The sequence below is a fragment of the Papaver somniferum genome, chromosome 9 (genome assembly GCF_003573695.1).
Source record: "Papaver somniferum cultivar HN1 chromosome 9, ASM357369v1, whole genome shotgun sequence".
Taxonomy (NCBI): Eukaryota; Viridiplantae; Streptophyta; class Magnoliopsida; order Ranunculales; family Papaveraceae; genus Papaver; species Papaver somniferum.
Genome location: NC_039366.1, coordinates 147,175,782 through 147,189,348, shown reverse-complemented (window position 1 = coordinate 147,189,348; position 13,567 = coordinate 147,175,782). Strand labels below are relative to the sequence as shown.

Genomic DNA, 13,567 nt, shown 5'->3' with positions numbered 1-13,567 from the left:
TTCAAGTCAATATTACTAACCTCAAGAGGAAGGATGATGTCGTCGTTGTACCTCGTTACTTCTTCACGTTCTTCGGGTCTTAGAGTAATATTTGTATGTCTCAACATTCCTAGAATTTCTAGTCTAACCTAAACGAAGTTGTCTCTAGTACATAATCAAGCGACTCTTAGATGAGTTTTGACTCACTAAAATATGAAAACCAAACTTGACATATCAACGCTTGGTGGGTTCAACCGAGCTATGCTATAATATTAACGTCTTTAGGACGTCACACTGTTTGTTCCATGACTATGTAGAGAGAATGTGTATAGAATCTCTTAATGATTGGATGGATCCTAGACATATTTCATGCTAGTATAGAGCGCTAACGTCTTCAGGATATCATACTGTTCCTTGACTATACACGACCAATATTCAGAATGGGTATGATGCTTCCATCATCTCATACCTCGGTTCTCGAATAAACTCGCTCCTAGACATACTACATGCTAGTATAGAGCAGTTCATAGATTACTCTAGCGTGACATTCATCAACTGAATTCCTAGAAAATAATTTATTTTATCTTATTACTTCGTTCCATGGTTGATCCTCATCCGGATTCCATGCATTAGTAACAAATAATTATCTTGTCTCATTACTCCATTCCATGGCTGATCCTCAGCTGGATTCCATGGATTAGTAATAGATAACCATCTTATATCATTACTCGGTTCCATGGATGATCCTCAGCTGGATTCCATGGATTAGTAATAGATACTCAATTTATATTACTCCGTTTCATGATTGATTCTACACTGAATTTCATGAATTAGTAATAAATATTCACTGATCGCGCATCTGGGCCACCACCGAGTAAGCCGCGAGAAAATGGTCTGAGTGTATTTAGCAATAATGCACGAACGAGCACCCGAACGCACGAATGAGCATTCAAAAATATGGACCAACGAGGAAACCTATGCAATATAAGAAAGAAAAATAATATTAGTATAAAATAATAAAAAGGGCGTCCAGGGGACCGGGCCACCGGCTGGCTGGTCATGCCGCCGTGACCGGCCCCATGCCTCTTCCCATTATTTTACTCTATTTTATTATTTTTCCTAATCTCATGAAAACTCCTTCACTCGAGAGAACTTCTTCGTTCAAGCAAAATTCTTAGTTTATCCATATTTCCTTCACACAATGAAAAAATAATAAAAATAGGGAAAGATGTCACAGGACCGGACCTGCGAGCCGGCCGACCATGCCCTAGCCGTGGACGGTCCCACACCCTATAATTTTTTATTTTATTATTATTATTATTATTATTTCCTTCATTTCATGGAACTCCTTCGTTTGAGCAAAATCTCTAGTTTTTCCATATTTTCTCAAATATTGCTCAAATTGTCAAAAGTCAAAAAGTCAAATGGTCACATGACCGACTAGGCTCCTCATGGAAAATATTAAATATTATTATTTTAATATCATTAAATTATTGGTCGCACGAGCAAAGTTCTACTTTCTCATTCGAGCAAAATCGAGAGTTTCAGTCAAGATCAAACTCTTCTGAAAATCCAAAATATTGCTCGAACGAGCGTCAGAAAATATCAAAATTATAAGAATTGAGACACAGACAATATGGTGACACAGGCATGTCACCTTGACTGACCAAGGTCGTCCCTTAATCTTGCAAGGAGCCAGTCCCACATACTTTAACAATTTTGACCGAATTAATCTTCTACAGTTCATATATATTGGGTTCAAACTCTTTCCAATCAACTTGGAACTTGTTAAATCGACCACCATCTGGTCCCACGACCACCAAGCGACGGTTTTATACCCCTTGGTCGGTCCCTCATCTCTCCATAATTAGGTTTTATTGCCTAATGCTCAGACGAGCACAATTTTAATAACTGATTAAACCGGCATTTAATCATCTTTTCACCAACCGGTCTGCAAAGGACTTTGGTGTTTGCTCATTCGAGCATCTGGGCGCTACATGGTCGGCCATCATCCCATGTAGCCATACCCTCTCTTACTCAGTGATTGATTTTCAGTAAATCATCAGTTGATCAACAATCGATCAAAATTAGGGTTTCGAACCGAATGCTCTACAAATCATAATTCAGAGCAAGTTCAAGCACTAATAATTTTATGTTGATCCAGCAATCAACATCTTGATTAATTATATAATATCTGGTCTAGTTGCCAATATTTTAATTAATATTTTATTTGGTCTGGTTACCAATAATTCATAAATCGAGCAATATTTCTCAAACGAGCAATATTCGCTTAAACTAACAATATTTATTTTGCTTATCTAGCAAAGTACACGATCAACTGGGTTCATAACTCATTGATTCAACTATCAATTGCTCGACTGAGCAATATTCCTCATGTTTGGAATCAACTTTCAACATTCGAGAATCATATTGATCCAGCAATCAATATTCTAACTTATATTTAATGTCTGGTCCTGCTACCAACATTTTGCTCGACTGAGCAACATGGTTCGAATGGGCGACCATCCAATATTTTTGATTCCTACTTTATCATTCGATCATTCATGGTATATTAGAGCATTCTGTATAATTTACCAATATCTTTGATTTCTTGTCGAATGTTCGACATATCAAAATAAGTCCTTGATCGAGCAACTTCATCGGACGATCAATCCAAATTATCAAAATATCATTATTATATCGAATGGTAAAATGATATCAAGACTCAACGTCTGAACATCATTACTGTCCTAGCAGACATCTTATTTTCAATCCATGAGTCTCAGAGCATACCACATTCGTTCATTATGCTCGACTCATCAAGGCTAAGACTCATTGTCTAGTCAAGTCAATAACTGACTAATTAAATACATGTCTGCCTTGCAGACTCCACAATCATGAGGCATCAATTATGTCACATGGGGGGATATTAATTAGGATTTTGGTCTGGCGGCCTACGGCACGTGTGTTCATCCACGATGAGAAATGTGAGTAAGTCGTGCAAGCAGTTGGGGGAGTTAGCAAAGTAGTGGGTGGACACTCCACACGACCTAGAACTGGTTTAACCACAATTTCTCACTTTCCCACTCTTTTAATCGAGCAACCGTCACACTTACCGGAGATCAATGTGTCTACATTCTGGCAGTATAAATAAGTATCGGAATTCATTATTAAAGACAGGGGAGATAGATAGGAATTATCACAAGAATTATCATCTGGACAATCATTCTCAACTTAGCAGAATTCAAACTTATTCGAACCCAGCGGTTCCTTTGCATAAACCTACAACACATTCGCGATCCTTGATCACCATTGATCTCACACACTTCTCAGCTTCCCTCCTACATATCGACCCTCTTCCCTCTTTCTGACCGAATTTACTTTAGAATGACCATTTTCTTGGTTTAGGATGGAGTCCTACAGATTGAACTCTCGAAATCAAAGCACTCCCGTGCAGTGTATCTGGCTGAAGTTAAGTAATTTGCTCGTTCAAGGAGTCCCGTTCGCACGGTCGTCTCTTCACTTTCCTAAAAAACCAGCAATTCTTTTACCCCATCAACACCTACGCACCCTTTCTTACTCCAAAGGGATCAAGCACTGACTGTAGTTCATCCGTGAATGGACAACAACTTAAGCCAACTCGTTTGCAAGGCCAGAGAATTAGAGTATTTGGGTACTTAGGTATGCTTCAAACTTAGTTAATGTTGCTTGAATTGGTCAAAACTTTCCTATAAATTTAAAAAATTTAAGTAGATTTCGGCTAGGTCAAGCCATTTCAGTTACCTTATCTGAATAACAGGTAGCCGAACATATCTGGAAGTGTAGTTTCAGCTACTTTTTCCGAAGACGCGGGTTGCCGAACTCACCTTTAATGGAGGTTTTCCGTAGTTTGGTTAACAGATTCCAGAACATGTAGCCAAACTTTTTTTCCTATATTTACAGCGTGATGTTCGGTTCCGTCGAATCACCAAGTTTATTGTCGAACTTTAAGATAAAAATTTGGTAAAACCCCAAGTTAAAACATCAGCTAGCATGTATTAGCCGAACTCGAAAGATCAAAAGTTCAGCTTCATCACAAAGTTTCCTACAACGTCGAACTTCACATTTAAAATTATTTTAAAATCCAAGTGTCAAAATTGCTAGCCGAACAATGGCCATAATATATTCGATTTCTTCGCAAATTTGATTTTGTATCCGAACTTGGTATTCAGTTTTTTGCGATATAATTTTGTAATTGCCGAAATTATTTGTCATTCATCTTGATGTTGTTATATTTCTCGTAGATTGAATGTGAACCAATACCAATACATGATCAACCTTCTCTCGTTCATGTATTATACGAAGATACATCCCATCACTATGCCAATGACTTGGTAGGTTCAAAATCAATTTAAGTGTAGATATTCGAATTTCATATTTAGGTAAAGAATTGGGATAGACAACATGCAAAGAAAGACATGTGTGTATTAGTTTTGAAGGGAAAAGAAGTCAAAACTCGCTTTGAAATGGTTTGTGAGAGAAGTGGTGATCACGATATTAGTCACGAGAAGAAGGGTTGTGTATATAGAGGAAAGACCGGGAGGAAGAAAACAATTTTCTCAAAGAAAATTAATTGCACGTTCAAGCTAGTATTTAACAAAAGAAAAAAAAAGTGAAGGAATGGGTTTTATCCAAGGTTGCGGAAGGTCGTCATGACCACTCTCGTCTGAAATATCTTGAAGTACATTACATGGCTGCAAAGATCACTCCTCAAGAAAAGGAGAAAATATATCAATTTAGGAAAAAGGGTATTTCACCACTTAATATGCTTCTAATACTAAAGGAGGATAACAAGGATAACCTATCATCTTTGTCCACCATTCACAATGCAATTGAGACAATTAAAAGAATGAATAGACAGATAGACAAGTGATGCAACAATTTTTTATTTTTTTTTTGGAATCAAGAGAAAGGATACGCGGTTCAAAAGAAGCTAGGTCCGGATGATGACATAACATATCTCTTCATTGCACATCCTAAGTGTGTTCGATTGGCTCAATGCTTTCATGAAGTTCTTACAATGGATTGCACTTATAAGAATAACAACTACGAGATGCCATTGTTGAACATTGTTTGGCGTACGTCGACGAAGTTACCGTTTACCGTGAATTTTTGTTTTTTAAAGGATGAACAAGAACCAAGTTATACTTGGGCGCTACAACAAGTGAAGGCGATATACCGAGGTGATGATATCCCCGAGGTTAAAGTGACGGACAATGAGGTAGCATTAATGAATGCAATAGAGAAAGTGTTCCCATTAGCACATAATGTGCTTTGTACGATCCATATATGGTGTAATGTGATGAATAGGTGCAAGCCTCAAATTTGTCCACCAAAGAGAAAAGCATTTGAAGAGATTAGTAAGCTACCGGAAGATGAACAAGCGGATGCAAAAAAGGAATTTGATAATACATTATAAATCATGCTAAATGGGTTGTTTTCTCCGGTGAATGGAATTCATTGACTTGGTCTCTCACCGAAGAAGAGTATAATCTCAATCTTGCGATGTTTACCGATCATTGGTTTATCCCCGATTACCCCGAGGATATCGTAACGTCTGTGCTCAAGAAATGGTTGGAGCCGCACAAAGAGAGGTTTGTTTATGCATTTACCAACAACCATAAACACTTGGGGAATCAAGCGACAAGTTCGGTAGAGTCGGCTCACCACCAGTTGAAGAAGAATCTTTTTGGATGTGTCGATAATTTTGTGATCGTGTTTAATGCTATGAAAAATTACTTCACTCGAGAGATTGATATAATTAAAAAGAAGTGCTAAAAAAGTCGTATCATGAAGTACAAAAAATTGGTAAATCTTTTGTTTCTCAAGGGAATCCATTATAACGTTTCCCAAGCTTGTATTAAAAATTTGATTGTAGAAATTGAGTTGTTGGAGAATTGGGAAACCAAGCGGGATGAGGTGTGTGTTTGTAACATTATGAAGTATTTGGGACTTCTTTGTCGCCATATAATAGTTAATTATGAAAATGACGTAATCCCTTTAAGCGACATTGATCCATATTGGCAATAATTGAGTTTTGTCCCTCCTCCAAATGGAGAAGCCGGAGAAGAGTTCAGTGATAATGAAATGGGAAGAACCGTTTACAAGATGTACAGAAACATGAAACAAACTCGAACAACAAATCTTTTTGGATGACATGAGGACAATCGTTTATCCGCACATTTCGAGAATGTTTAAGAACCGTAAAAAAGGTAAGTGCAAAGGTAGACCAAGCACCAAAGAGCAAAAAAAACTAATACAATATGCGAAGGTGTTGGATAGGAAGCAAAGTGAAACGAATGCTAATACTAGAGATCCTTCGGCACATGACCACACTGCAGCGAAGTACCAAGAGGATTCTAAGAAACGGGATAGGAGTAGTATGGAAATGGCGAAACAAGTGAACGAGATATGAAGAAAAAAGGTACGATGTTACCCGCGCCACCAACCCAACCAACTCCCTTGACACCGATCCAACCAATTGATGATATTATTTGGAACAACTACCTCCATACATTATAGAGTACGTCATATCCACCGACAACGTCCTTCCAGATGGTAATTGCGGTTTACACGTTGTCGTACAATAACTAGGGCTTTTCTTTCATGGTGTCAGGCTATATAATGGGTGTGCAATCATTTATGTTCGACAAAGGTTGTTGACAAAACTAAAGGAGAACCCAATTTTTCACATGACAATGATGCACGAGTCGGATTGTACTTTCGCCGAGCAATTTGTTAAGTATCAACATCGTCTTCACGATATGTGCCCACTTAGTTGCCGACGCATTCAATTGCATCATTCATTTTTTTCTCGAAAGATGGTAGTTTTATATTAATACACCTATAAAACAACCATGTGTGCAAAGAAACTTAAGAACATGAGATTGGTGATTGCATTGGTTGGAGGAAACCACTTTATAGGCCTCATGTTACAATCTGATTGTCCATTGCCTCCGATATGTGGAACTTCTTATTGACATGGATTTAACCCCGACGTAGTGATGGGTTGGTGCGTCTCCTACGAGCACAACATACAGACGTGAAATGCTTTGAAGTCATCGGAAGAAGTTATAGAACATGACACTATCGTTTTCGAGGACTAAAGGACACATGTAATGAGACTCAGTATGCTTTAAACATCATATTATGAATGAAATATTAAGTTGTGTTTTTTTTGAAATTTGGTATAATTTTTTTGGTTAATTAGTGTGTACTTGTAAAACTAAAAATCAAGTTTACATAGAGTTATTTGGCTACGAAGTGTCATTACAGGAGTAACCGAACTTTATGTTCGGTTTATGCGTGAAAAAGGTAAAATATCGAGTTTACCTTTTTCTTTTATCAACTCGGTCCGAGTCACGCTCTGCAACCCGGCGATCAACTCGGTGACTTTTTTCTTCCTTCATTTCATCATTTTCTGTGTAGATCTTCATTAATTCAGGTATTTTTTTTCATTGGTTTAATCCTTGTTTTTATCATATCCTCATGATTAATAACCATTAATTCAGGTGGTTTCATGGATTCTGGCCTGAAATCTACCTGTTTAGATGAATCTCATTTAGATAATTCACAACCTAATTCATATATGTCTTCAATTAAAGTTCCGTCAATAGAATTGCCTGACGATTTATTTGAACAGGCTCTAAAGCCATGGAGATTTTCACTTATCGGAAGATTAAACTTACAACATATCAAATTTGTAGATGTTGTTGTTATTTTACGACAACAATGGAAGTTAACTGGTGAATGTAAACTCATTTCATTGGGGATAGGATTCTTTACGATTAAGTTGGATAATGAACTTGATCGTAGAACTATCAAAGCTGGTCAATGGGAAGTACTAAATCAGGTTCTACAAGTAAGGAATTGGATTTCAAATTTCAGACCATCTAATCAACGTACTTCCAAAATTCAAGTTTGGTTTCGTTTTCCTGGATTGGGTTTAGAGTTCTGGAAGGAATCTATATTATTTAAGATATGTAAAGAAATTGGAACACCTATCAAAATTGATGATGCTACTGCAAATTATGAATCAGGTTATTATGCAAATGTTTGGTTGAGATGGATTTCTCTCAACCAATTCCTAACAAAATATGGGGGTTTCTTTCAAAATATCTCAATTCCAATCATTCCAAAGTACTGTCATCATTGCAAGATTATTGGCCATTCAACTACAGATTGTCGAATTGGGCAACCCAAAATTAATACTGAAGGTAGTGCTCCACAGAAAACTAAATCAAGTGTAGGATCTCCTCACACACCTTTTGATATATGTGATAGATCAGAAATTGAAAATTCCCCATCTAAGGTACAGGCTAGTACTTCATTTTCAAATCACAATTTACAGTTAACAGAAGACTCACTAGTCACTAATATTACAACTCCAGCAACACAACAAAACTCCAGTGCTATTAATCCTAACCTAGTAGGAGGAAGATTTAGTGTGTTGAATTCTGATGATGACAAAGAAGAGAAGGATATGAGTAAAGAAGATTTTACTGCAGAGATAGCTCCACCACAATTAATGCAAATTGTTGAGGTTACAAAACTTGAAAACAATGTTGTCAAGTTTATTGATGCTGGCACAGGAAAGATAACTTCACAACTTGTTCTTTTTACTACTTGGTCCTCAGTAGTTAAAACTTCTGCAGAAAAAAAGACTTCAAGTTCATCTACTATGAGTAATAATTCAAATACACAAGCTAGTCATATTTCAAAGAATGCAAGTGAAGTTGTTAAGAATGTCATTCCAGGTAACAACTCTGGTAGAAAATTTGTTAATCCAGTAGCTCATAAATATGCCTTTAGAAGAAACATTGGTAAAGGAGGTCCAAAAAACCTCCAAACCAAACCATGAAAATTCTTTTTTGGAATTTAAGAGGCCTTAGAAGACTTAGGGCTCAGCAAAAGTTACATTCTTTAGTTAATCAATTTAATACTTCTCTTGTTTGGATTGCTGAACCAAAAATTAAGTGTACTTCTTCTTTCTGTAGTAAATTAAATTTACCTGGTATGCAATATATGGTAATTCATAATGAAGCTAATGATCACAAAAGTAATATATGGTTATTCTGGAGTAGATCAATTGTTACTCCTACTGTTGTTTCAATTACAAGTCAGATGATTACAGTGGTTGTGGGTGAACTGCTTGTTTCTGGTGTGCATGCTCATGTTAATGTTATTCAAAGAAGGTATCTACGATCTGAAATGCAAGCTATTAGTGAAGTCAAAAAACGTTGGGCTGTGTTGGGTGACTTTAATGCAATTATGTCCATGGAAGAAAAGGTGGGTGGTAGAACTCCTTCAAGAATATCAATAATTGACTTTAATGATTGTTTAAATGCTTGTGAATTAATGCAAGCTCCAAAAATTGGTCTAGAATTTCTTGGTCTAATTGTCAACAAAGTAGCAAGAGAATTTTATGTAATCTTGATATAGTGGTTTTCAATATGAAGTGGCTACAAATACATAGTGATTGGGGATAAAAGGTGGGTCTCAGAATTGCTTCTGATCATGCACCATTATTGGGTGGTTGTGCTAGTGTTCCAAAGCCAAAAAATGTTCCTCTAAGATTTCAAAAAATGTGGTTAGAACATCTCACATTCATGAAAGTGGTACAAGATAGCTGGGCATAACAAGTACATGGTGATGCAGCTTATATGTTTATGACAAAACTAAAGAACCTCAAACAAATTCTTAGAGATTGGAACTAGAAGGTATTTGGTGATGTTAATGTTCAACTTCATGAAGCAGAAAACAATGTTAAAGTAAAAATACAAATGTCAGATGCTAATCCTCATGATCAACAGGCTTTGGATGATTTGGTCACAGCTCAAAATGAATTAAATTCAAAAGAAGTTCAATATAGCACAATGATGAAACAAAAATCCAGAATCAGGTGGGTAATGGAGGGTTCATCAAATACTAGTTACTTTCATTCAAACATTAAAATCAGGCAAACAAAAAATGCCATTTGTGAATTGGAAGATGAATTACTAAAATCTTAGTGGACTTCTTTGAACATAGATTTCAAGCTCACAATGTTGTTGTTGATGATTCTATTCTTGATGTCATTCTTAATGTTATCATTGAAGATGATCAATTCATGCTTGAAGTCATCCCAGAGGCAGAAAAAATAAAAGCAGCAGTGTTCAGTATGGATGGTCATAGTGCTCCTGGACCAGATAGTTTTTCAGAAATATTCTACAAAGCTTGCTGGGAAATTGTTCAACATGACTTCATCAGAGCTGTTTAATACTGTTGGAGCAGGAAGTACATACCTAAAGGTCTAAACTCTAACTTCTTGACTTTACTACCTAAAATTCAAGGTACAAAAAAGCCCAGTCAATTTAGACCAATTGGTCTTAGCAATTTCAGTTTTAAAGTCTTCACTAAAATCATTTCTCTAAGAATGGCTAGTCTTATGCATAAATTAGTTGCTCCTCAGCAAGTTGCTTACATTAAGGGTAGAAGCATTCATGAGAAAATTCCGTTAGCCTCTGAATTAGTTAATGAGATGAAAAAGAAAAGAAGAGGTAATTTAAGTTTAAAACTTGATATATCTCAAGCATATGATTCAGTAAACTGGGATTTCTTATTTAAAGTTCTTCAAAAATATGGTTTTCTGTGGATTGGTGTCAGTGGCTGAGAATACTATTATCTTCTGCCAAAATTTTTGTCATGGTCAATGGTGGACCAAATGGTTTCTTCTCTATACACAGGGGACTCAAACAATGGGATCCACTATCTCCAATTTTGTTTGTTTTAATGGAGGAAGTCTTAAGCAGAGGTTTAACAAAGTTGGTGGAAACAAACAAGTTACAGCCAATGGTGACAAGAAATGGTATTACTTCTACACACATGCTTTTTGCTGATGATATTTTCCTTTTCAGTAATGGTTCAAAAAGAAGAATAATCAATCTATTAAAATTGCTTGAAGATTATCATAATTGCTCTGGTCAAATCATTAACAGGGTTAAAAGCAAATGTTTTATAGATGGATGTTCTAATGCTAGAAAAGCTCAGATAGTTGAATTGTTACAAATGGAATTAAGTTCTTTCCCAGAAAAATATTTGAGAGTTATCATTCATCCAGGTAGAATCAAGACTGCAACTTTATGGCCCATGGTTGAAATGATGCAAGATTACTTGGAAATTTGGAAAGAAAACTTTTGTCTTTTCATGACAGACTGATATTGATCAAGCATGTGTTAAGTAGCATTCCTATATACAACATGGCTGTGAACAAATGGCCATCTTCAATTATCAAGGAATGTGAGAAAATTATGAGGAATTTTCTATGGTCAGGTAATGCTGAAGTTAAAAAATCAAAAACCATTTCTTGGAGAAGGGTATGTACTCCTTTTGCTGAAGGTGGTTTGGGGATTAAAAGATTATCAGATCTTAATAAAGCTCTGTTGATGAAAATGATGTGGAAGCTTATAAATTCTAAGGAAGAATGGTTTTTATCTTCTGCTGCTAAATTTAAAGATAAAAATGGGCAATGGATTCATCAATGGAAACTGTCTTCTGTGTGGCCTGGTTTAAAGTTGGCATGGCAATCTCTTAAAAGTGATGTCAGATGGCTTATAGGTAATGGAGAGCATGTTTCAGTATGGTTTGATCTTTGGAATGGTGACTGTCCAATAATTGATAAAACTGGCTTTACTGATTATGTAAACCGGAATATACATATGAAGGTCAAGGAGTTGATACAAGATAATGCATGGATCATTCCCATTGAATTACAAGCTTTCATTCACTATCCTCTACCAAAAATAAGTGGTGTTCAAGATGTAATGATCTGAATGGTGATATTAAGGGAGTTTTTTCAACAACAGCTGCAGTTAATAAAATTAGACACAAAGAACCAAAAGTCCAGTGGACTTCCAACATATGGAAATCTTTCATTCATCCCAGTATCCCAAGCAACATTTGGAAAATTCAGCAAAGTGATTTTATTGATGACCAGAAGAAAATTGATCAGGGTTACTCAATGGCATCTATATGCTGTGTATGCAAACAAGATCAAGATAATATGAATCATCTATTGTGGTTCTGCAGCTTCAGTGTGAAAATCTGGCAATGGCTAGGTAATATTTTCAACTTTCCCAACCCTTCCTCTTTTGATAATGTAATTATTTGTGCAAAAAATAAAAGTCATATTTTCAAAGAAGTATGGTTAGTGGCAGCTTTCTCTACAATGAGAGAACTGTGGTTCCTCAAAAACAGAATCCTTTTTGATAATGCCAAGACAAGTGAATATGCTTTTAAAAGCAAGATCTTAAGCTTAGTTCACTATGGAGGATATAGGATGAAGGGAACCAGATGGAGTCATGACTATGATTCTAACATTCTTGACTTTTTTAAGTTAAGTAACAGGGGTACTAAATTCACAGCTATTAGAGAATGTATTTGGTTGCAGCCACCAAGAGGAGTTGTTCTATTGTATTGTACTGGAATTGCAATTGAGGATCCAGGTATGCCAGGCTTTGGGATAATTGTCAGGGACCATAATTGCAAGGTTATTGGTACTATTTCAGGAGGTCTGGGGGTAACTTCCAGTTACATAGCAAAATATCTTGCAGTGATATGTGTTGTTGAATGGGCTAGTAAGCTACATTGTGATAACATCATTGTCAGATCTGATTCAAATACAGTAATACAAGACTTTCAAGATGATTCAATTCCATGGTGCTTCAGAACTAGATGGCTCAAAGCTAAATCTTGATTAACTCAAATATGCTATGAACATTGTTATAAAGAGATCAATTTCTCAGCTGAAAGCTTAGCAAAAAAGGGTGTAAATCTGAAGATGGGAGAAGTTGAGCATCACATTGGCAGACCAGCAAGCTTGATTCAACTAGAAATGCCAAATAGGAAATATTAAAGATTTTGCTAGTTTTTCATTATCTTTGTAATTTTCCTTTTGTAATTTTGGTTTCTCTTTTTTGTACAACATTTTAGTTTTTCTGATATAATAAAAAATCTGGTGATTCAACAACAAAAAAAAATGCGCGAAAAATACAGGTAACCAAATACCTAGTAAATTTATCAGGCTTTGAGAAGCAACTGGTTCAGTTACCTGGTAGAAAATGACAAGTAACCGAATTTTATGAACTTAAATGATTTTTAGCTCAAGTATTTAGTTCGGTTAATTACGATTTTTGACCAGGTAGACAAATAACTCTCCGTTTTTCTAAAATTTAGAGTGTGATTAAATTAGGTTAGATTGATAATGTGGCTCCCTAGACGAAGTACACTTGAATTATTCAAAGTTCGGCGATACTTATAATTTAGTTAGGTAGGCGAAGTATGTTGTGAACATAGATTTGGTTTCTTGTTGATCTTTGAAAAATAAGAAAAAAACAAACATATTTGATTCAAAAGTATTGAAAATGAGACAACAACACAACAAACAAAGTTGAGGATGATATTAATACCCAAATACTTCTCATGTAAAGGCGTTGGGGTCATATGTAACATAAAAGAAATATCTTACTGAGCAAAAGAACACAAATTTGAGCTGAGGTGAACATTAGACTTG

General features: G+C 35.9%; 2 protein-coding genes across 2 annotated transcripts; both read left to right on the top strand.

Moving 5' to 3' along the window:
- The first annotated feature begins 7,537 nt into the window (after window positions 1–7,537).
- Window positions 7,538–8,878, top strand: LOC113312687. Its single transcript, XM_026561424.1, has one exon. It carries the CDS (start codon window positions 7,538–7,540, stop codon window positions 8,876–8,878), a length of 1,341 nt encoding a protein of 446 aa, XP_026417209.1.
- A 1,554-nt stretch (window positions 8,879–10,432) lies between these two features.
- On the top strand, window positions 10,433–11,214 carry LOC113312686. Its single transcript, XM_026561423.1, has 3 exons — window positions 10,433–10,657; window positions 10,743–10,864; window positions 10,995–11,214. The coding sequence occupies exons 1-3, from the start codon at window positions 10,433–10,435 to the stop codon at window positions 11,212–11,214; spliced, it is 567 nt and encodes a 188-aa protein (XP_026417208.1).
- Window positions 11,215–13,567: the final 2,353 nt, after the last annotated feature.

Bases quoted from the DNA above. Each gene is read 5' to 3' on its own strand.
- LOC113312687 (XM_026561424.1), top strand. From the start codon at position 7,538: ATGGATTCTGGCCTGAAATCTACCTGTTTAGATGAATCTCATTTAGAT.
- LOC113312686 (XM_026561423.1), top strand. From the start codon at position 10,433: ATGGCTAGTCTTATGCATAAATTAGTTGCTCCTCAGCAAGTTGCTTAC. The intron at 10,658-10,742 runs GTCAGTGGCTGA...CTCTATACACAG, and splicing joins ATGGTTTTCTGTGGATTGGT to GGGACTCAAACAATGGGATC. The intron at 10,865-10,994 runs GTATTACTTCTA...AATCATTAACAG, and splicing joins GCCAATGGTGACAAGAAATG to GGTTAAAAGCAAATGTTTTA.